Below are 25,466 nucleotides of genomic sequence, written 5' to 3'. Positions count from 1 at the left end.
CCACATACACACATAACTGCATCAGAGCTGTGTGTTGACGGCGTGTGTGTGCTTGTGTTGCAGGTGCTGAACCAGGTGCACCCGAAGCTGTCGTCGCAGCAGGAGGCGCTGCAGTACATCGAGGGCCTGATCCTGGTGCTGCTCAACACACTCTGTCAGGCGCAGCCGCGCACCGTGCAGGACGTCGAGGTGAACGCCGTCGCCATGCCAACCACGCTAACCGCGTCACAACAGTAGTATCATTTAATTCAATTGAGCGCTTTTCACAATACACATCGTTTCAAAGCAGCTTTACAGAAAATGCATGAGTCCATATTACTGTGTAAGTTATGTATTTCAGAAATGTACATATACAAAATCACGGTTAGAGAATTTTTTATTTATTTAAACAATGTAATATTTTAAGGCAGAAACAATGAGATCACTGACGTGATGAATACTTGTTTGTTAACAAATGATTATGACATTTAGAATAAAAAAAAAAATAATTGTGTAGAGCTAAAAGGTTGATCGTGATCTACTGTTCAAAAGATTGTGGTCAGTAAAATAGTAATAATATTTCACAATTTTTTGAATTTCAAAAAAATTGTGAAATATTATTACTATTACTATTTTCTATGAGAATATACGTTGCCGTTCAAAGGTTTAGGATCGGTAAGGTCTCTTCTGCTCAGCAAGGCTGGATTTATCTAAACAAAAACAGTCATATTGTGAAATATTATTTAAAAAAATTCTATGTGAATATACAGTAAAGTGTAATTTATTCCTGTGATCAAAGCTGAATTTATCATCATTACTCCAGTCTTCAGTGTCACATGATCCTCCAGAAATCAGTATAATATGATGATCTGATGCTCAAGACACATTTATGATTATTATCAGTGTTGAAAACAGTTCATATTTTTATGGAAACTGATGCGTTGGATTCTTTGATGAAAATATCAGCTTTTATTGGAAATAGAATCTTTTTCTAACATTTTGAGTGTCTGTTGTGTCAAGAACATGCCAATATTTAAGCAGAAATATTAAAATTATATTTTGCACAAAGAAAATAAAGCATGTTTGTAGAATCATTATTCTATTTTGACAGTTTCCTCACAATTAAGTACATTTACTCTCGGCCATATTTGTATTTAAATTAATGTATATTATATTTGCATTAGGGTTAGTTCAACGATTAATCGCATCCAAAATAAAAATTTGTGTTTACATATGTATGTGTGTGTACTTTGTATAATTATTTTGTATATATAAATACACACACAATAATTTTTTTTTATATATATATATAAAAATAATTTAAATATAATATAGATTATATATACAGTATCTACATGCAAATATTTCTTAAATATATACATGCATGTGTGTGTATTTATATATACAAAATATTTTTTTTAATTATACACAGTACAATTATACACACACATATATTATTTATATATATATATATTTAACTTTAAATTTGGATGTGATTAATTGTTTCACTGCCCTAATTTGCATATGTGTATTCATTATTCTACATTTATACTGTTGCATAATAAAAAAATAAAAAAAAAACATTTAGCGATAAATAAAAATAATGAAGAGTTCCAAATAAGTCCTTAAATTAATTTTTTTATAGGGTGAAATATGAGCCGGCTCTTTGTGAGATTCACTCACATTGAGATCTGAATCTGACAGACCACAAAATATGAAAAATATAGTTATGATGCAAGAGAGACGTGTTGCTTCGAGACACTAGCCTTCAAATTGCGCAAATTGAAATTGCGAATAGAAACACGTCAATTGCGCAAAAACTCTAATTTATTGCAAAAAAGTTTTTACGCTCGGATGAGTTTTTTTTTTCAGGCAATCCAAAAAAAATAATATTTCTCAAAACTGCAATGGAAACAGTTTTTGCACATTTACAGTCACCTGACGTAGAGGATGCGGTGTGTGTGGACAGAAGACGAGACTCTTTATTAAACTCATAAAAGATTAAATAATGACAGGAATACTGGATTATAAACCTCACAGAAACGCCACGATCAAGACCTCGAAGCAGAACTGAGTTCACAACATATGAGCCGCTCACAGTATAAGAGTCTTTCCTCGCCATTAATGATCACACACACACACACTCTCACACACACACACACTCTCACACACACACACTCTCTCACACACACACACACACACACACACACACACACACACACACACACACACACACACAACCACACAAAAACACACACACACAACCACACAAAAACACACACACAACCACACAAAAACACACACACACACAAAAACACACACACACAAACACACACACACACACGTCTCCTTAGTCGCATAACAACGATATGGAAACGCCGCCATTTCGCAATAGTTTTTTATCGACATTCAGAAAAAATCTGTAATGGAAACGCGCCTGCTGAGCATCATGGGACTCACTATAATAATGTCTTAACTTGTGTGACTGGCTTTAATGTGTTTCTTACGTGTGACTCCATGAGCGCTTGAGTCGCTCTGATCTTCACTAACTCATGTTCACGTGTTTGTTTTTGTGTGTTTGGCCGTTGCTCACAGACGCCGGCTGTGAGATGGACAGGTGCTTTAGTGTGTGGTTCAGACCTCAACCACAGAGCATGCTAAACCGGCTAGCTGGTTTATCATGGTCGGGTCCCTCCGCTTGTTCTCTGATCATCATCATCATCTTCCTCACATCTCCATCATAATCACTCTTCATCTCTCTCTCTCTCTCTCTCTCTCTCTCTCTCTCTCTCTCTCTCTCTCTCTCTCTCTCTCTCTCTCTCTCTCTCTCTCTCTCTCTCTCTCTCTCTCTCTCGCTCTCTCTCTCTCTCTCTCGCATTGTACCGTGTGAAGGAGTCGTGCTTCATCCCTCAGTGCTTTATCCCTCAGTGACGCCCCACATGTAAGCTCTGTTTGCTTGCGGTTCTGCTGGGTTCTCCATCTCATGTTCTCATATGTGGGTTTTTAGGAGCGTGTGCAGAGGAGTTTCCCGCACCCGATCGAGAAATGGGCCATCGCGGACGCTCAGGCTGCGATAGAGAAGAGGAAGAGGAGGAACCCTTTAGCCCTGCCGGTGGACAAGATCCATCCGCTCCTGAAGGTGATTCTGACATTACAGCCATTACATATCTAACACAGTAATATCCTATACTAAACCTAAACTAATCTTGACTAACTATATATCATTTGAAAGCTTACAATCTCTAGTTTACATATTTTAAAATACATTACAGAGGAGCCGTAATTGATCAATTTGCAACAAGAATATGTTCATACTCCTGAGGCGTGTTCAGACCTTTATTTTGAAATCGTGATGAACATGAAAAATCATGAAAGAATGGTAGAAACCTCAGTTTGTTTTCATGCCAAGAGTTCAAAAGATAGCATCCATTCAATTCTTTTAGAAAAAAAGCTCTGAAAATGTTTTAAATATAAAGAAAACAATAATAGATTCAGCATTAGTGATGTGCAGCGAGCTATAATGCACATACGTGATCTTCTGTGTTTCTTAGAGGTTGAGTTCATTTCTAAATCTGCCAAACTTCCAACACTACTTCTGAATATGATGTCTACTTCATAAATTGTATGAAAATTGTAAAAAATAATGGTTCAGACTCAAACCACATATGGAAATGGAGACGCCCTTATATGGGCAGTGATGTACACTAGTGGAGAAGTGTGGTACTGCGCCCAAACTAAATCTCACTGAACGCTCATTTCAAGAGATATCAACCTAACATTTGAAACATGTTCAGATTTTTGGCTTTGATTTTTTTGGCATTTTTAGAGTCCACCAGGTTTTGAAAATATACATTTTATATAAAAATAATAATTAAATTTTTAACTTTGTACATTTTCATAAACTCAAACTTCTATAACTTTTTTTCTGTTTAACTTTCTTAATTTATTAAAAAAATCTGCCAAGTGTCTTCTTAAAAACAAGACCAATCTTACATCTATATTCCAAAGCATTCTTGAATTACAAACATTTAAGTTCGGAAAGTGCATTTCATGTCTATTAAAAAAAAGGGGGTGCTTGATAAGGGGTTAAATAACTCATACGCAGAATAAAGGGGCGGGGCCTGGTTGGGTTAGTTCAGGGGAGCCCAATCCTGCTCCTGCACAGTCCATCTCCAGCCCTAATCACACACACACCTGAAGCAACCAATTAAGGTCTTCAGGATCACTTGAAAATTAAAGGCAGGTGTGTTTGTACAGCACTTTGATAAACCCTCAGTTATTGTGAAAGTGCTGTATAAACAAGCGTTGAGTCGAGTTGTCCTGTAGATGGCGCTGCTGCTCAACACAACATGCCAGAATCCCTCCAGTGTGTTTTACTGGCACCTGCAATAATCACTTATTCTCTTAAATAATTGCTTTGCTCTTTTATGTTCATGTGTCCATTAAAGGGGGGGTTGATCATGATTTGACTTTTCTAACTGTAGTTAGTGTGTAATGTTGTGTTTGATCATAAACAACATCTGCAAAGTTACAACGCTCAAACTAGAATTTTAAGGCGAGACAAAAAAAATTTTTTTCACTGGTCAATTTTGAGATTTTTGGATATTTGTTTTCAATAACATGTCTTCTTTAGACTTGTTGTGAACAAAAGTCAGAAATACACATTTAGGGCTTTATTTTACTAACTGTGTCTGTTTGCGTCTGTAGATTTCTCATAAATTCATTTTAAAGTTGGCGTTATAAATCATCATGATCCGCGATCTCTGTCTGCACCGTCTCACACACACCGCTGGAAAGCTCTCTCTCTCCTGTACAATGCTGTCAGATCAAATATGGTCATTTCCTTTTTATCAGCAGCCAATCGTGAAAGTAAAAGGGCTGAATGCGCAATCTCATTGGCTGATGATAAAATGATGTTTTCTCAAAATGACTTCTCTCATTCTCCAAGTCCGAAATCTCCACTTCAGTCGCACCGATATACACCAAACCTTCCAGTCTTGTGCCTAGTTATATTATGAAGACATTTACAGAGGGATTTGTAAATATATTATTCATAGCCTGATTTATATAACATTTTATTCCAGAAAACATGGCGAAAATCTATTTTTTAAGGCTTTTGACAGTATATTCTGATTTACAGGATAACAAAAGTAGATATCCATAAATCCCTCTGTAATTTCCCCCATCTAATATGTGAACACAATGAAAAAATCATTATCCAATTCTCAGATTTCGTTTTTTTTTTAAATATGCAAATTAGCGCATATTCAATTAGATACTGCCTCATTTGCATATTTAAACATTAAATTACAGAAAACTTGTAATACATTTTTTTCTCATCTTAATGTAGATCAACTGGGAAAGTTTCATAGTGATATCTGCTCGTTAAAAAATTACCCTATTCACCTGTAGTGGCAGCGGCTCATTTGCATTTAAAGGGACAGACACAAACGGTGCTCACCCTGAAAAAGTGACAATTTTAACATGCTATATAAAAATATCTGTGGGGTATTTTGAGCTCAAACTTCACACACACACTCTGGGGACATCAGACTTATTGTACATCTTGTGACAGGGCATTATTATAGCACCGCTTTAAGCACGAGTGCATGAGCTGATCATGTGATCGTGTCTCTCCTGCAGGAGGTTCTGGGGTATAAGATCGACCACCAGGTGTCCGTGTACATCGTGGCGGTGCTGGAGTACATCTCGGCCGATATCCTGAAGCTGGCGGGAAACTACGTACGAAACATCCGCCATTATGAGATCTCGCAGCAGGACATCACGGTGGCCATGTGTGCGGATAAGGTATGACATCACCGAACGCCAGCCACGCTGTCGTCAACTAACTCGATTACACACGTTTCTGTTCATATTAAAACTGAAATAAAATAAACATTAGTAAACGAAAATGACAAAATGTTGCATTGGAAATAAACAAATATGAGTTTGAGTTGAAACACTAAACATTATTAACTGGAAATAAACTAAAACTGAAATAAAAATAAATTAAACCTTAATTGCAAAGCTTAAAAAAATATATATAAAATGACTAAAGCGCATGAAATGACTCAAACTTTAAAACAAAAAAAATATATATATATATAAAAAGGGCTAATGTTAATAACACTGGGCATAAAAAAAATCTGAAAACTGTTTTTTTTTTTTATAAATTTGTCTTGTGAAAAAAAAAGTGTATAAAATGTAATATTTATAAAAAATATTTAAAATATAATAAAAACTAATTCTGTGCTTGTTGGTAGGGCAGCAATTTTATGATTAATATATATCAATATGACTAAAATAATAATAATGTAGTAGTAGTCATACTATTATTACTAAATAAAAATATAAGACATTTTACTATAATATATTTTATTTTACAGTGAAATATAACATAATAAAAATAATATAATAATTTTAATGTAGTATTAAATAATTTTATTTTACATTACAACTGTAAAATTACAATACTTATATTTAATATCATATATAATACTAAATATAATAACAAATATTTTTTACATGACATCTGTAAAATTACAATACTAAATATAATAAATATTACATGTATATAAATAAATATCAAATTATATATATATATATATACGTGTGTGTCTAAAATTTTATTTCTCCATTTTCAATATTAATTAAATAATTTTACATTGCAACTGTAAAATTATAATGCCTATATTTAATATCAATATATAATATTAAATCAAATAAATATATATATATACACGTTTGAAAAATGAAAAAAATAAGAAAAAAATCAAGGCATTAAATATTTCAATATATGAAATATTTAATATTTACAGTATACAGTATGTGCTTGCATGAAAACACTTGCTCAAGCTCCGCCCCTGTTGGTCAAGCCACGCCCCTGTTGCTCAAGCTCCGCCCTTTTGCTCAAGCTCCGCCCTGTTGCTCAAGCTCCGCCCTGTTGCTCAAGCCCCGCCCTGTTGCTCAAGGTCCGCCCTGTTGCTCAAGCCCCGCCCTGTTGCTCAAGCCCCGCCCTGTTGCTCAAGCTCCGCCCTGTTGCTCAAGCTCCGCCCTGTTGCTCAAGCTCCGCCCTGTTGCTCAAGCTCCGCCCTGTTGCTCAAGCTCCGCCCTGTTGCTCAAGCTCCGCCCTGTTGCTCAAGCCCCGCCCTGTTGCTCAAGGTCCGCCCTGTTGCTCAAGCCCCGCCCTGTTGCTCAAGGTCTGCCCTGTTGCTCAAGCCCCGCCCTGTTGCTCAAGCCCCGCCCTGTTGCTCAAGCCCCGCCCTGTTGCTCAAGCCCCGCCCTGTTGCTCAAGCTCCGCCCTGTTGCTCAAGCCCCGCCCTGTTGCTGTGGTTGCAGGTGCTGATGGACATGTTCCATCAGGTGGAGGAGGACATCAGTGTGTTTCCTCTGATGGACGAAGAGCCGTCGGCCTCAGAGGAGCAGATGTACTACGACCTGGTGAAGGCCTTCATGGCCGAGGTACGCCAGTATCTGAGGGACCTCAACCTCATCATCAAGGTGTTCCGCGAGCCCTTCAACTGCAACAACATGCTGTTCTCCTCTCACGTGAGTCTTCCTCACACTCCTCTTCATCATCCACACACACTCCTCACACACTCCTCACACACTCCTCATCATCAAGGTGTTCCGCGAGCCCTTCAACTGCAACAACATGCTGTTCTCCTCTCACGTGAGTCTTCCTCACACTCACACACTCCTCACACTCCTCTTCCTCACACACTCCTCTTCCTCACAATCCTCACACACTCCTCACACTCCTCTTCCTCACACACTCCTCATCTTCACACTCCTCTTCATCCTCATCCTCACACTCCTCCTCACACACTCCTCCTCACACACTCCTCATCATCATCCTCACACACTCCTCCTCACACACTCCTCATCATCATCCTCACACACTCCTCATCATCATCCTCACACACTTCTCCTCACACACTCCTCACACACTCCTCCTCACACACTCCTCATCATCATCCTCACACACTCCTCATCTTCACACTCCTCTTCATCCTCATCCTCACACTCCTCCTCACACACTCCTCCTCACACACTCCTCATCATCATCCTCACACACTCCTCACACACTCCTCCTCACACACTCCTCATCATCATCCTCACACACTCCTCATCTTCACACTCCTCTTCATCCTCATCCTCACACTCCTCCTCACACACTCCTCCTCACACACTCCTCATCATCATCCTCACACACTCCTCATCATCATCCTCACACACTCCTCACACACTCCTCCTCACACACTCCTCATCATCATCCTCACACACTCCTCATCTTCACACTCCTCTTCATCCTCATCCTCACACTCCTCCTCACACACTTCTCCTCACACACTTCTCCTCACACACTCCTCACACACTCCTCCTCACACACTCCTCACACACACTCCTCACACACTCTCCTCACACACACTCCTCACACACTCCTCATCATCATCCTCACACACTCCTCACACACTCCTCACACACTCCTCATCATCATCCTCACACACTCCTCACACACTCCTCCTCACACACTCCTCATCATCATCCTCACACACTCCTCATCATCATCCTCACACACTCCTCACACACTCCTCCTCACACACTCCTCATCATCATCCTCACACACTCCTCATCTTCACACTCCTCTTCATCCTCATCCTCACACTCCTCCTCACACACTTCTCCTCACACACTTCTCCTCACACACTCCTCACACACTCCTCCTCACACACTCCTCACACACACTCCTCACACACTCTCCTCACACACACTCCTCACACACTCCTCATCATCATCCTCACACACTCCTCACACACTCCTCACACACTCCTCCTCACACACACTCCTCACACACTCCTCACACACTCCTCCTCACACACTCCTCATCATCATCCTCACACACTCCTCCTCACACACTCCTCATCATCATCCTCACACACTCCTCATCATCATCCTCACACACTTCTCCTCACACACTCCTCATCATCATCCTCACACACTCCTCATCATCATCCTCACACACTTCTCCTCACACACTCCTCATCATCATCCTCACACACTCCTCATCATCATCCTCACACACTTCTCCTCACACACTCCTCATCATCATCCTCACACACTCCTCATCATCATCCTCACACACTTCTCCTCACACACTCCTCATCATCATCCTCACACACTCCTCATCATCATCCTCACACACTCCTCACACACTCCTCCTCACACACTCCTCATCATCATCCTCACACACTCCTCATCTTCACACTCCTCTTCATCCTCATCCTCACACTCCTCCTCACACACTTCTCCTCACACACTTCTCCTCACACACTCCTCACACACTCCTCCTCACACACTCCTCACACACACTCCTCACACACTCTCCTCACACACACTCCTCACACACTCCTCATCATCATCCTCACACACTCCTCACACACTCCTCACACACTCCTCCTCACACACACTCCTCACACACTCCTCATCATCATCCTCACACACTCCTCACACACTCCTCTTCCTCATCTTCATCCTCACACTCCTCCTCACACACTCCTCTTCCTCACCTTCACACTCCTCCTCTCTCTCTGTCTCTGTCTGTAGGACGTCGAGAACATCTTCAGCCGTATCGTGGACATCCATGAGGTGACGGTGAAGCTGCTGGGGTTGATCGAGGATACGGTGGAGATGACCGATGAGACGAGCCCTCACCCGCTGGTCGGCAGCTGCTTCGAAGACCTCGCTGAGGTCAGACAGACACACACACACACACACACACACGTTTAAATGATTTATAATCATATATATCATAATATGATTGTTTTTAATTATTTTTGGTAAAGTGCAATGGCTACATTAAATGAAAATCAATTGAATATATATATTTTTTCAAACAAACTGATTTTTATTAGTATCATTTATTATCATTTTTAATACTAATATAATTTATAATTAATGTAGATATTTTTTATTTTTTATTAAAACTGTATATATATATATATATATATATATATATACATATATATAATATCAGTAATAATTGAATTAATTAATTTGTATTTAGAAATAGTATTATTTATTTTTTATAAATCTAATAAATAATAATAATAATTTAATGAATTATTTTTTAAATAATACTACTAAAAATAATATAATCTAATGTAAATGATTTTAATGTAATTATAATATATTTAATTTAACTACTATATATTATAATTATATGTGTGTGTATATATATTAATTTCTTTGTATATTAATTTCTAAAACTAAAAATAGTTAATTAAGTTTAATAATAATCATGTAATTAATAGTCTTTTAATTCAATTTGTATTAATAATAATTTAATCTTTTTTAATTTATAATAAATTATTTTCATTTTAAATAAACAAAACTAGTAATAACAGTAGTAATTTAATAATTTTTTTTTATAATATTATAATTTACAATAAATATTTTTATAAATGTAATTAATAATAGTAAGTTTAATTTGTTTATTTTATTTAATATTATTTTCCAATGAGAAATAAATAAATCTTTTTCATATGTATATATATATATATATATATATATATGAAGTAACTTTTATGTAAGCTTTGATAATGGAAATGTAGTGCATGTTGTGTTTTGTGAGAACGACACCGATACGATCCTCCCAGAACACACACCGCTCCTCCTCCACACACACACACACACACACACCGACTGACCCCGCGGCCTCTCAAACACACACACGCTTGTTTTTCCTGGTGCCGTAACAATACAGGTCACGGCGGGCTGTGCGGCGGGTCATGTGTTAACTCTCGGGTGTTGGCCATTTTCAGGAGCTGGCCTTCGACCCCTACGAGACGTACGCACAGGACATCCTCCGCACCGGCTTCCACGAACACTTCCTCAGTCAGCTGTACAAACCCGGAGCCGCCATTTACCTGCAGGTCAGGCACACACACACACACACACGCACCACTGCAAAGTCTTTAGATTAGTTTAGATATACACCACACACAAGTACACCAACACAACATAACAATATACATAAAAAATAAAAGTAATACAATAACATTCGCCTACATTTCCACCCCATAATCATAATCATACCTTCTCACATTTAAAATTCGAGATGACTGCTTACACAAATGTGACCACAAAACCAGTCACATGGGTCAATTTTGTGAAATAGAGATGTATACATCATATAAAGCTGAATAAATAATCTCTCCATTGATGTGTGGTGTGTTAGGATAGGACAATATTTGGTCGAGACACAACTATTGAAAATCTGGAATCTGAGGAGCAAAAAAATGTAAACATTGAGAAAATCTCCTTTAAAGTTGTGCATTTATGTTCACGATTGTGCTGCATTCACTCACACAAATACATGTTTTATATATTTACGGTAGGACATTTACTAAATATCTTCATGAACATGATCTTAATATCCTCATGATTTTTGGCATAAAAGAAAAATGTATAATTTTGACCCGTACAGTGTATAGTTGCTATTGCCACAGATATACCCGTGCGGCTCCAGACTGGTGCTGTGCTCCACAGTTAACCCATTCATTCCCGCTGATGCGTCGTCTTATTGCCTCTGTCCACTTTTGTGTCTTAAACGCTCGTGTTTGGGGTCGACGGCTTAAAACCGACGACGATAAAACCGTATTTCTGTGTTTTTTATCTTGTTTGCTGTTCAGAAATGACATTGACTTCACGCGATACGAACTCAGTGGAGACGGTTGGGTTGTCTTGAGATTATGATGCGTGTCGCTCTGTCTCTATACGAGGATGATCACATGATGTGTTTGTGTTTCCAGTCCATCTGTGAAGGCTTCAAAGAAGCGGTGCAGTATGTGTTACCGCGGTTACTCCTGACGCCCGTCTACCACTGTCTTCATTACTTTGAGATTTTAAAGGTGAGTGGCATTTCCCACAATGCACCATTTACTGATTTCGCCATTATCTCTGAAACCAATTGGAAGTGCAAAAATAGTTACGATCTCCAAATGTACGGAAGCCCACAGAGGACATATGAAAAATAAAAAAGCCTCGTTCTTTACAAAACGCTCTATTTAACAAAACTTAAAAAAAAAATATATATATAATTTCTATTTCTTTTTTTTATAATTTCTACATTTAAAAAGGTTAAGAACACTTTCAAACGCTACTCTGTAATGCAGGGTTTCCTCATGAGTTGATAAAAAATAAAAAATAAAATATTTTATATGATATTAAATACAATTTATAAATAAATATTAATAAATATATCACACGCTAATCATTTTTTAAAAAATAATTTAAAGGAAAATAAGATCCTTATGATCATTATCGTGACATTCAGAAAATCGTGAATATTATTAAAGTAAATGTTCTCTCCTGAAGGGTTTCGTCTGACAAACATCTTCTGGAATCGCTTTAATGAATGCTTGTGTTTTAATATTTTATTAATTATTAAATATTATTATTTTATATATAATATGATTATTAATATTAGTGCCATGCTACGATTAATCGCATTCAAAATAAAAGTTTGTGTTTACATAATATATGTCTATGTGTATAATTATTTTGTATATATAATACACACATATGCATGTATATACTTAAGAAATATTTGTATGTGTATACAAAATTTATATTATATATATAAATAACAAATTTTTCTTAAATATACACATGCATGTGTGTGTGTGTGTGTTTATATATACAAAGTTATTATACACACTACAGACACACATATTATGTAAACACAAGCTTTTATTTTGGAAGCGATTAATCGTAGCATAGCACTAATTATGATATTAATAATTGAGCACATGGCCTATATTAGCGTGGGCAGGATCAGTAATTCTCTCCGGAGTCACACGGATCTGAACATGTGCCTTCGGAGAGCTTTCCCAGCGTTCCCAGCGGCCCTAAGCTGCTTTCCTGGATTCTTACGGGGGATTTATGAACAGAAATGAGCAAATCTCTGGCTGTAGCTCGACACACAAACCGCTCTTTCATTCTGAAGTGAGAAATGTCTGTTTGCACACATGACCTGAGGAGATGTACGCAGTACGACATCATCACAAACACACACACACTTTCATTTCCTGACAGACCACACCGAGATTTGAAGTTATTTCAAGTTTGTGTTTAAGTTGATGTCGATTTTTGGTTATTAATTCATCGATTTGTAATTCGCATGTTCTTTTAAACATGATTTATTTACTTTCATTTACTTACATATTTAATTGGATTACAGGATTTAATTAATGTTCTATTTTGTTTGGTAAATTATGTATTATTTTACTTGCAGTTTTAGAATTTAATATGTTTTTAGTAAGTGCTTTATTTTGATTGTTCGTATTTTAAAAATTTATTTTAATTTTCCATTTTCATGATTTATTCCATTTTTAGTACGTTTTTTATTAATTTTTAATTTTACATTATAATTAAATTTTTATTTGCTTTTATTTTATAATTCTTTTTTAATTTTATATTTGAATGCTTTAATTTTAAGTCGCTATATTATTTTATTTGCTTTTATTCTTAAATTATTTATTTTAATTTGACATTTTTATTATTTATTTATTTATTAAGTGTTTTATTTAGATTTTTTTTTTTTACTTTTTATCTCTAGTAAGTAGTTTATTTTTATTTGCATTTATTTATTTATTTAAATTGCACTTTAAAAAGTAATATATAATAATTTAATTAGACTTTTTTATGATTTAATGAATTATTGGCGTTCCTTTAACTCATGAACCCCAATTTTTGAGAACCGCTGGCTTAAATTATCATTAAAATAGTCAAAACCATATACACACGACCCATGAATCCATGAACCCGCGTCTCAGTGTGTGTGTCCCTGTGTGTCCTCGACAGCAACTGGAGGAGAAGAGTGAGGATGAGGAGGATAAAGAGTGTTTGAAACAGGCCATCACAGCCTTACTGAACCTGCAGAGCAGCATGGAGCGCATCTGTTCCAAGAGCCTCGCCAAGAGACGCCTCAGGTACACACACACACACACATACACGCATATGCACACACACACACACACAAACAGACTCACACAAATTCACACACTCACACATACACAGACACATAATCTCACACGCATACATACACACTCACACATATATTCGCATACATACACACACACACACACACATACTCACACTCACTCACTCACACACACACACACACACACACACACACATACACACACACATAGACTGACATACACACTAAAGCACTCTCACTCACATATACACACACACGCACACACAAATACACATACATAGACATAATCTCACACGCATACTTACACACACACACACACACACACTCTCTCACACTCACACACACACACTCTCTCTCTCTCTCTCTCTCTCTCTCATACATGCACTCACACACACATGCGCACACACACACAAACTCACAGACACACACACACACACACACAAACTCTCTCACACACTCTCTCACTCACACACACACACAGACACACGCACACACACAAACTCTCTCACTCACACACCAACTCTCTCACTCACTCACACACACACACACACACACACTCACATACTCACTCTCACACATACACACACAAACTCAGACACACACTCTCTCTCACTCACACACACACACAGACACAGACTCTCACTCACACACACACACACACGTACTCACATACTCACTCTCACACACACATACATACACACACACACACACAAACTCACAGACACACACACACACACACAAACTCAGACACACACTCTCTCTCACTCACTCACACACACACACACACACACACACACACGTACTCACATACTCACTCTCACACACACATACACACATACATACATACACACACACACACAAACTCAGACAGACACTCTCTCTCACTCACTTACACACACACACACAAACTCTCTCTCACTCACTCACACACACACACACAAACTCAGACACACTCTCTCTCTCACTCACACACACACACAAACTCAGACACACTCTCTTTCTCTCACTCACTCACACACACACACACACAAACTCAGACACACTCTCTCACTCACTCACACACACACACTGGTCTCCACCCATCAGCCCCTCGTGTGTTTCCCTCTGACCCTGAAATAGCCAGTGATCGTGACGAGGGAGTGTGTGTGTGTGTGTGTGTGTTGCGTCAGGGTTTGGGCGGCTCTGCTATTGTTGTTCTCAGAGAGAGAGAGAGAGAGAGAGAGAGAGAGAGCGAGAGAGAGAGCGAGAGAGAGAGAGAGAGAGAGAGAGAGAGCGAGAGAGAGAGAGAGAGCGAGAGAGAGAGAGAGAGAGAGAGAGAGAGAGAGAGCGAGAGAGAGAGAGAGAGAGTGAGGAAAGCGGCCCTTCATCTGCTGAGGGACTCGTGAGGACCTGACGTGTTCATGTCCCGTTGATCGTGTTTTAGCGGTTTTATGCGTATGTGGAAAGGATGGCGGCTCGTACGGTACGTGTGTTTTTGGAGAAATAAACGCTCTTGCTGTTCACGTCTGTGCGCTTCAAGCAGAACCAAGAATCGGTCGAGATTGAGCTGACCATCATCATCATCATCATCATCACCATCATCACCATCATCTGAGATGTTTCATGTGTTGAAAAGTTGGGTAACTCGTTACACAGGTGTCATTAGTAACATGAACTAACAATGATAAATACTTCGAAAGCATTTATTAATCTTAGTTATTGTTAATCTCAACATTTACTAATGCATTATTGAAATCAAATGTTGTTTGTTAATATTACTTAATGGACCTGAGCTAGCATAAACTAAGTTGTACTAACATTAACACAGATTAATAAATATTATAACAAATGTGTTGCTCATTATAAGTTGACCAATGTTAACTAATAGGACCTTAATGTTAAGTGTTACTAAAGTTGATTTAATTAAGATGATTATACAATAAGGTCCTGTGAGTTAATCCATTAACAATAAGCAATACATTTATTACAGGTTTTATTAGTCTTTGTTTATGTTAGTTAATAAAAAACACACGAAATAACTTGATTTCAGTAATGTATTAGTCAATTAACATTAAGATTAATCAATGCTTTAGAATTATTGTTAGTTCATGGTAACTAACGTTAACGAATTAAACCTTCATATGAAGCGTTTCCGAAGACTCGTGATTTTTCTGACGATATCTTTAGTTTGAAAGTCGAGTGATTTCGATGTAAACTCTTCGTTTTACAGACTTTAAAATCTCTGAATTTGTTTAATTATTATTTAATTACTGAAGTGTGTGGAAGGTAAAGGCTCGTTCACACTAAGGACAATAATGATAAAGATATATGTAAATGTAAAACAGTAGCAGAGTCGACATCACAGTTATAAAGATGTCATTGGAATCTCACGATAGAGCTGATGAACGATAAGAACACCGACAGCCAATGAGAATCCATCCTGGTTCAATCATTTAAAGGTGCAGTAAGCAATTTCTGAGAAACTGTTGATATTTGAAATCACCAAAATAAACACGCCCCCACCCAACAGGACCACACCCCTAACTTTATAGCCCCGCCCCAAATTCACAAATACGCTTTGCAACACAGGCTCCTCCCCCCTAATGAGTGGACACGCCCCGTACTGCTGATTGGCTGTAAGTGTGTTTTGTTGCTCGGTCTGTTCCACTCCCGGCGTTTCTCAGAAATCACTTACTGCACCTTTAAATGCTCGACCTTTATAAAGCAAGATGGATTCTGATTGGCTGTCAGTGTTTTTTTATCGTTTTACGATTTCTGAGAAACTGTTGATATTTGAAATCCCTAAAACAGACACGGCCCTACCCAACAGGACCACACCCCTAACTTTATAGCCCCGCCCCAAATTCACAAACGTGCTATGCAACACAGGCTCCTCCCCCCTAATGAGTGGACACACCCCTTACTGCTGATTGGCTGTAAGTGTGTTTTGTTGCTCGGTCTGTTCCACTCCCGGCGTTTCTCAGAAATTGCTTACTGCACCTTTAAAGCGACAGACGACAAAATTCGAATAAACAACGCTGTCATCCGCAGGTGTGGACGTTGATATAGTTATGATTATTGTTCTTGGTGTGAACAGGCCGTAATAGTGCAGTGTCGCTCGTCCGCAGTGTGTGGCGCTCTTCAGTGAGAGAGAGAGAGTCTGCGGTGTCAACACTCCTTCATCTGCTCTGACGTGACGCGCGTGTGCTCGCGTCTTCACAAAAACATTCAGAAGTAAGATGCTCTTCGCTCTATAGAGAGTCTCACACTAGTCCCTCCGTCTTCATCCCCTCCATCCTGTGATTCGTAACAAAAAATCTGAAAATCAGACTCCTATGAGAACGCCTTCTGGTAGAACAGTCAATCTGATGGTGTAGAAGTGTCTCTTTCAGGTCCTGGAGGGCTGTTCATCTTAAAAAGGACATCATATTACTATTCAAAGTCTTGATCATGTGTTCAGGCTCGACTAGATCATGAATGTTGATTATTCTCCTCATATTCTCCATTGTTGCGGCTCCTCTCTTCCCAGTCTGTCAGTAACGCTCTGTTTACTTCCTGTCTCTATGAAGCCCCTCCTTCTGAAAAGCACACTGTGCTCTGATTGGTCGGCTGGAGCAGTGTGTTGTGATTGGTCGAGCGCTTCGAGTGTGTTTGGGAAATGCCCCGCCCCTTTCCATAACCGCCAGTTTAACACACTACTGACTAACTCAACCAGGCCCCGCCCCTTTATTCTGCATATGAATTATTTAAATGAGGAATATTGTGACGTGTTCCCGGTAGAAACTCAAGACTACAATGGAGGCGTTTCAGGAGTTCAGAAACACTGACGCTGATATAGAAGAACTCCCGAGGGACTCTGGAAGCTGATTGGACATTTAAATCGTGTTATTTAGATGTTGATGGTTACGAGGAACTCCAGGACTTGGTTTAGTGTCGTGTGAAGATCTGATTTATTTCCCTTCCCTTCTGTTTACATCAGCTTTAGTGTGATATTTGAATGTCTTTCATTACATTCTTCTTAGTTAGTTATTGACATTTTCACGAATCGATTTGATTTGATTCACAAACTCTTGAATCTGATTGATTGAAAAATCTCTCTGAACTAAAGCTGTAAACTGAACCCTGTTGATCGGTACATTACTATAATGTTGATGTATTCACACATTCTTTCAATAATGAAGAGCAGGTTAAGTAACATAATTATGTATGTAATATAGTGCATTTATTTATCAAAATGCTCCTCTCTAGAGTTATTTTTCTAGCTAACTATCAAGTTTATGGTATTTTCTTAGGTAAATAATGTTTTACTCTGAACGATTACATTAAACATGATTGATTTCAGTAAGTCGTTCTGTATCTTTCAACATTCCTTCTGATGTTCATTGATGTTTTAAATTAGAATATGGTGCAAAAGTTCATTTATTTCAGTAATTCAACTTAAAAGGTGAAACTAATATATTATATAGACTCATTACATGCAAAGTGAGATATTTCAAGCCTTTATTTGTTATAATTGTGATGATTATGGCTTACAGATTATGAAAACCTTTTCACAATATTCTAATTTTAAGCCATAATCACCAAAATTATAACAAATAAAGGCTTGAAATATCTCACTTTGCATGTAATGAGTCCATATAATATATTAGTTTCACCTTTTAAGTTGAATTACTGAAATAAATGAACTTTTGCACCATAGTCTCATTTTTCCAGTTTCAACTGTAAGCTCTATAGAGAAGTGGTACTTTTTGTCATAAAACTGAATGAATTTGAAAACTGAGACTTTTTCATATCATAAAAAGCACTGTGTGATTATTGGTGGTACAAATAATGTTTTTGTTCACACATCAACTGAAATAAGCAGACTAAAACACATTTTGGGATTTGAGAATCAAAATGAAAAACAGGTGAAGTCGATTAATCAATATTGTGAATTGACATCAACACTGTGTCCTCGTTGTTCTGTCTCCCAGCGAGTCGGCGTGCCGCTTCTACAGTCAGCAGATGAAGGGCAAACATCTAGCCATCAAGAAGATGAATGAGATCCAGAAGAACATCGACGGCTGGGAGGGCAAAGACATCGGCCAGTGCTGTAATGAGTTCATCATGGAGGGAACGCTCACACGGGTGGGCGCCAAACACGAGCGCCACATATTCCTGTTCGACGGGCTGATGATCTGCTGCAAGTCCAACCACGGCCAGCCTCGTCTCCCGGGAGCCAGTGTGGCCGAGTACCGTCTGAAGGAGAAGTTCTTCATGAGGAAGGTGGGTACTGATCGGCACGTGGGCTTTTCGACGGCCGGTGCCGATATAAAAGTCTAAAAGCCGATATCTAAGGCACTAATGTGGTTAATATGTGCTTTATAAGTACTAATAAACAGCCAATATTATAGTTTTATGCAACTAGTTAATAGTGAGAATTGGACCCTTAATTAAAGTTTTACCAAACATTTTATATTTTATACAAAATAAATAATTTGCACTATAAAATCAAAGCCAAATGTATAAAAGCATGTTGTGTTCCAAATTTGAAGTTGATATCACAAAAATTGAGGTTCCGGTGAGATTTTGTATAGGCGCTGTACCAAAACTAGCCACCGGGTGACGCCCACATTCCATTTAAATTTAATTTCTGTCAGAATTGTTTTTCTGTTTGGCCGATTCATGTCGGAAAAACTGACTTTTTTTTGACATTGCCAGGACTTTTATTTTTACATTGTCAGAAGCAGACTTTTATTTTGACAGCGCCTGAGCTCAGATGCACAGTAGCTCCCATTCTTCCCTTGTTGTTTAACAGTCATATATAAAAGATTGGACAGAATATTCGACAATTTGTGAAATCGATTTGTGATAGAAGTCAAAATAAAAGTTTATTTCCGAGTCTGATATGTATCAGCCAAATAGAAACTCTCAGGTGATCAGACACTGTCAAACTAAAAGTCCTGGCACTGTCAAAATAAATGTCTGCTTTTGGTACATATTGGCCAAAGAGAAAAACTATCAGACCCTCAGACAATGTCAAAATAAAAGTCTGCTTCTGACAAATATCAGTCAAGCATAAAAACAGGCCCTCGATACTGTCAAAATAAAAGTTTACTTCCAACATTTATCGGCCAGACAGAAAAACTCTCAGGCACTCAGACGCTGTCAAAATTAAAGTCCTAGCACTGTCAAAATAAAAGTCTGCTTCTTGTACTGGCCAAACAGATAAACTCTCAGATGCTGTCAAAATAAAAGTCTGCTTTTAACTCATATCGGCCAAACAGAAACTCTCAGGTGCGCAGATTCTGTCAAAATAAAAGTCCTACCACTGTCAAAATAAAAGTCTGCTTCCAACACGTTTCAGTCAAACCTTAAAACTTTAGATGCGATGGTTAAAAAAAGCAGAATATTGGTCGACCACTAAAGCTGTGTGACTGAGTCCTGGATCTATACGTCCACATGTTCTTCAACAGGTCCAGATCAACGACAAGGACGATAAGGAGGGCGAGTACCGGCACGCCTTCGAGATCATCCTGAAGGACGGGAACAGCGTGGTGTTTTCCGCCAAATCTGCGGAGGAGAAGAACGGGTGGATGGCGGCGCTGATCTCGCTGCAGTATCGCTCCACGCTCGAGCGCATGCTGGACACGGCCATGTTGCAGGAGGAGAAGGAGGAGCAGATGAGACTCCCCGGAGCCGAGGTGTACCGCTTCGCACAGCCAGACTCCGAGGAGAACGTCGTGTTTGAGGAGAACGTCCAGTCCAAATCCGGCATTCCCATCATCAAAGCGGGAACGGTGCTGAAGCTCATCGAGAGGTTGACCTTCCACATGTACGCTGGTGAGTGACGCTCATACGACCGCTCGCTTTTTAAAAACACGTCTCTTCTGCTCACCAAGGCTGCGTTTATTTATTTATTACAATTTTTTTTTAACGAAAAACGGTTAAATATTATTCCAATGCAAAGCAGCTGTTTTCTACGGAACTGCAAGGTAAAAAAATAAATAAAAGAAACATAAAATTACTTATTTTGTTGAAATAACGAGATATGTCGAAATAACTACTTATTTTGTCGAAATAACGACTTATTTTGTCGAAATAACGACTTATTTTGTTGAAATAACAACTTATTTTGTTGAAATAACGACTTATTTTGTTGAAATAACAACTTATTTTGTTGAAATAACGACTTATTTTGTTGAAATAACGACTTATGTCGAAATAACGACTTATTTTGTTGAAATAACGACTTATTTTGTTGAAATAACGACTTATTTTGTTGAAATAACGACTTATTTTGTTGAAATAACGACTTATTTTGTTGAAATAACGACTTATTTTGTTGAAATAACGAGATATGTCGAAATAACGACTTATTTTGTTGAAATAACGAGATATGTCGAAATAACAAGATATTATGTTTAAATAACAAGATATTATATTGAAATAACAAGATATTATGTCGGAATAACAAGATATAATATATTGAAATAACAAGATATTGTGTCGAAATAACGACTTCGAAATAGAGATATTGAGACATTTTTCAGCATCATTAATCTGGTCTTCAGTGTCACATGATCTTTCAGAAATCACTCTAATATGATGATTTGGTGCTCAAGAAACATTTATGATTATTATTATCAGTATTGAAAACAGATCATATTTTTGTGGAAACTGTGATACATTTTATTTTTCAGGATTATTTGATGAATAGAAAGTTCAAAAGAACAGCATTTATTTGAAACGGAATAATAATGTAACAAAATATATGACTTTACTGTCACTATTGATTAATTTAATGTTTCCTTGCTGAGTAAATTAATTTAAAAAAAAAATGTATTCTTAGACCCCAAACTTTTGAATTGTTTCCACAAAATATTTTTTTATGTTAATTGAATAATTTTAGTTATTTGCTAAATTTTGCACAATTTTTAAATAAAAAGTTGTGTCTAGTTAACGCACTGTGTGAACTCACATCAGCAAACAACGAGTAATTGTATTTTTATTAATTTACATTAGATTAGTAAATGCTGTGAAATATATATTGCTCATGTTAGTTCATGTTAACTAATGCATTAATTAATGTTTTACTGATGACACATTATTGTAAAGCGTTACGCTGGCTTGTCTCTGAGGAACCAGTGTTCACATATTATTATATTTTTACAAATATTTGTAAAAATGCTTCTCCAGTGAATCACAAACAACTGAGAAAGCTTCTGAATATTGAGTATCGGGACTCGGTTTGACCCAAGCTAGCGCTGGTGTTGTGTGTGTGTGTGTGTGTGGCGTGACGCGGCGTGTTCTTGCACTGCTGGATGTTGAGCAGTCAGTCGTTCCTCCGCCAGCCACCGCTAATGCGCATTACTGATTTATTTCACAACCTCGAGTCTCGACAATAACAACAACATCACAGCGAGCGCAGAGACACTGAGCACATCGCGAGTCGCGTACGTAACGCGCGTGTGTGTGTGTGTGTGTGTGTGTGTGTGTGGGATAAACTCTAAACAGCTGATCAACTCGACCCAAATCACTCAAGCTCATGAAGGCAGAACAGTAACAAAATGTTAACGAGTCTATTAATAGAGCAGTGTTTCACACACACACACACACACACACACACACACACACACACACACACACACCGCGGTTTATCTGCACATGATCAGCTAGGTTTGGGTTCGATGGGTGAATCTGAACCTGTCAACAACATATAGAAGTGTCTAGAGAGGATATTTGTTTTGAATGACACTACAAGTTTTAATTAAACTATCAAAATATGGTGCAAAAGTTCATTTATTTCAGTAATTCAACTTAAAAGGTGAAACTAATATATTATATAGACTCATTACATGCAAAGTGAGATATTTCAAGCCTTTATTTGTTATAATTTTGATGATTATGGCTTACAGATTATGAAACCTTTTCACAATATTCTAATTTTGAATTTGGGGTTTTCATAAGCTGTAAGACATAACACGGCTGCTGTTGGTTACGGGGGGAATGTGACGTGTGTGTGTGTTCGGTTGAGATTGACGCAGATGTTCTGGGTCACTCGATGGGTGTTATCTCTTCACACACACACACACACACACACACCAATAAACTTCCTCCCGCAGAGACTCGGGGTAAATATAGCACCCAGTTTTCCACTGGAACCTCCAGCAAATACTGGTTTCTAATAAGGCAGAGGAAACAGAGTGTGTGTGTGTGTGTGTGTGTGAGTGTGTGTGTGTGTGTGTGTGTGTGAAGGGGAAAAGGTGTGTCCCGTGCAGCTCATTTAGGGTGTGGATGAGGGTTAATGATCATTAGTGAGTGTGTGTGTGTGTGTGTGTGTGTGTGTGTGTGTGTGAACTTTCTCTCGGTCCCAGACACTAGGATCACAATCTGCAGGCACTGAATCTATTTTAGGTGTGTGTGTGTGTGTGTGTGTGTGTGTGTGTGTGTGTGTGTGTGTGTGTGTGTGTGTGTGTGTGTGTGTGTCTTGTGCGTCAGAGCCGTGAGTCTGTTTCCTGGCTAGAATAATTCCAGGCCGATTGTTTGGATTTGCTCACTGAGCTTCTATTGTTCCCTTCGGCCCGAACACAGATCCATCAAACCCAGAGTACAGGCGACACACACGCCGAGACGCTTCCCAATGATACAGCTATCGATTATTATTCTGACAAAGTGTGTGTGTGTGTGAGTTAGAGAGAGTGTGTGTGAGTTAGAGAGAGTGTGTGTGAGTTAGAGAGTGTGTGTGTGTGTGAGTTAGAGAGTGTGTGTGTGTGTGAGTTAGAGAGTGTGTGTGTGAGTTAGAGAGTGTGTGTGTTTGTGAGTGTGTGTGTGAGAGAGTGTGTGTTTGTATGTGTGTCTGTTTGTGTGTGTGTCTGTGAGTGTGTGTGTGTGTGTGTGTGTGCGCGTGCGTGTGTGTGTCTGTTTGTGAGTGTGTCTGTGAGTGTGTGAGATAGAGAGTGTGTGTGTGTGTCTGTGAGTTAGTGTGTGTGTGTGTCTGTGAGTGTGTGAGTTAGAGAGTGTGTGTGTGTGTGTGTGTGTGTGTCTGTGAGTTAGAGAGTGTGTGTGTGTGTGTGTGTGAGAGAGAGAGTGTGTGTGTGTGTGTGTCTGTGAGTGTGTGAGTTAGAGTGTGTGTGTGTCTGTGAGTGTGTGAGTTAGAGAGTGTGTGTGTGTGTGTGTGTGTGTGTGTGTGTGTGTGTGTGTGTGTGTGTGTGAGTGTGTGAGTTAGAGTGTGTGTGTGTGTGTGTGTGTCTGTGAGTGTGTGAGTTAGAGTGTGTGTGTGTGTGTGTGTCTGTGAGTGTGTGAGTTAGAGTGTGTGTGTGTGTGTGTGTCTGTGAGTGTGTGAGTTAGAGTGTGTGTGTGTCTGTGAGTGTGTGAGTTAGAGAGTGTGTGTGTGTCTTCTCATTACTGTAATGCAACACATCTCATTATCATCACTATGATGCCGAAACAATCGTGTTTTTATTTGATCACAGTCAGCCTGAGGTGTGTGTAACTGGTGTAGTGTGTAGTGTGTGTAGTTCCTCCGGCCGCGGGACTGTTGCGCTCGATCGATGGAAGGAAATAGTTTGACAAACATAATCAAACGTTTTTTGTTAAACAAAAACATTTTCCCTTGTTTTTCAGATCCCAATTTCGTCAGGACGTTCCTCACCACGTACCGGTCGTTCTGTAAACCTCAGGAGCTGCTGGATCTGCTCATGGAGAGGTCCGACACCACACACACACACACACACACACACACACACACACACACACACACACACACACTAACAGCTGCTGACTCGCATCTGTGGATTCTGTCCTGATGCTGCACAAAACTCTGTTTTTGTCTTATTTTTTAAATACTACTTTTAGAGTTTTAGTTTAATTAGCTTTATACACACACACACACACACACACACACACACATATATATATATATACATATACATATACATAATTGTTCATATTTCATATTAAAATACAGTATCTTAAAACAGGGACGTTTCTTTTTTTGCTGAGTACATATACACACATATATGTGTGTGTGTGTGTATATATATATATAGAAAAGCCTCTGTGTGTGTGTGTGTGTGTGTGTGTGTGTGTGTGTGTGTGTGTGTGTGTGTGTGTGTGTGTGTGTGTGTGTGTTTGCAATCCAGGTTTGAGATTCCCGAACCCAAGCCCACAGAAGCGGATCAGATGGCGATGGAGAACGGAGACCAGCCGCTGAGTGCAGAACTCAAACGCTTCCGCAAAGAGTTCGTTCAACCCGTACAGCTCAGGTACACACACACACACACACACACACACACACACACTCATACCTGTGCATACAGACACAAACACACTCATATATATATATACACACACGCACGCACGCACATACACACTCGTACACACACACATACACACTCATACATATATATATACACACACTCTCACACTCACTCATTCATACACACACACACACTCAAACACACTCTCTCTCTCACTCACACACACACACACACACTCATATATATATATATATATATATATA

General features: G+C 38.5%; 1 protein-coding gene across 2 annotated transcripts in view; it reads left to right on the top strand.

The window, feature by feature from the left end:
• The window catches only part of sos1 (son of sevenless homolog 1), a 50,432-nt gene that overhangs the window by 9,487 nt on the left and 15,479 nt on the right, over positions 1–25,466 (top strand). For both annotated transcript variants that reach the window (XM_079597843.1, XM_079597842.1), the window contains exons 2-13: positions 64–189; positions 2,987–3,118; positions 5,623–5,787; positions 7,318–7,527; positions 9,586–9,729; positions 10,803–10,913; positions 11,793–11,891; positions 13,846–13,973; positions 18,937–19,228; positions 20,419–20,785; positions 24,569–24,650; positions 25,087–25,209. In XM_079597843.1, coding sequence (XP_079453969.1) covers positions 64–189; positions 2,987–3,118; positions 5,623–5,787; positions 7,318–7,527; positions 9,586–9,729; positions 10,803–10,913; positions 11,793–11,891; positions 13,846–13,973; positions 18,937–19,228; positions 20,419–20,785; positions 24,569–24,650; positions 25,087–25,209 — 1,979 coding nt within the window. The remainder of the gene's footprint in view (positions 1–63; positions 190–2,986; positions 3,119–5,622; positions 5,788–7,317; positions 7,528–9,585; positions 9,730–10,802; positions 10,914–11,792; positions 11,892–13,845; positions 13,974–18,936; positions 19,229–20,418; positions 20,786–24,568; positions 24,651–25,086; positions 25,210–25,466) is intronic.

This window comes from Phoxinus phoxinus, assembly GCF_949152265.1.
Source record: "Phoxinus phoxinus genome assembly, chromosome: 22".
In the NCBI taxonomy this organism is placed as follows: Eukaryota; Metazoa; Chordata; class Actinopteri; order Cypriniformes; family Leuciscidae; genus Phoxinus; species Phoxinus phoxinus.
The sequence above is the reverse complement of the archived record's forward strand: the minus strand, read 5'-3'. Positions and strand labels throughout refer to the sequence as shown.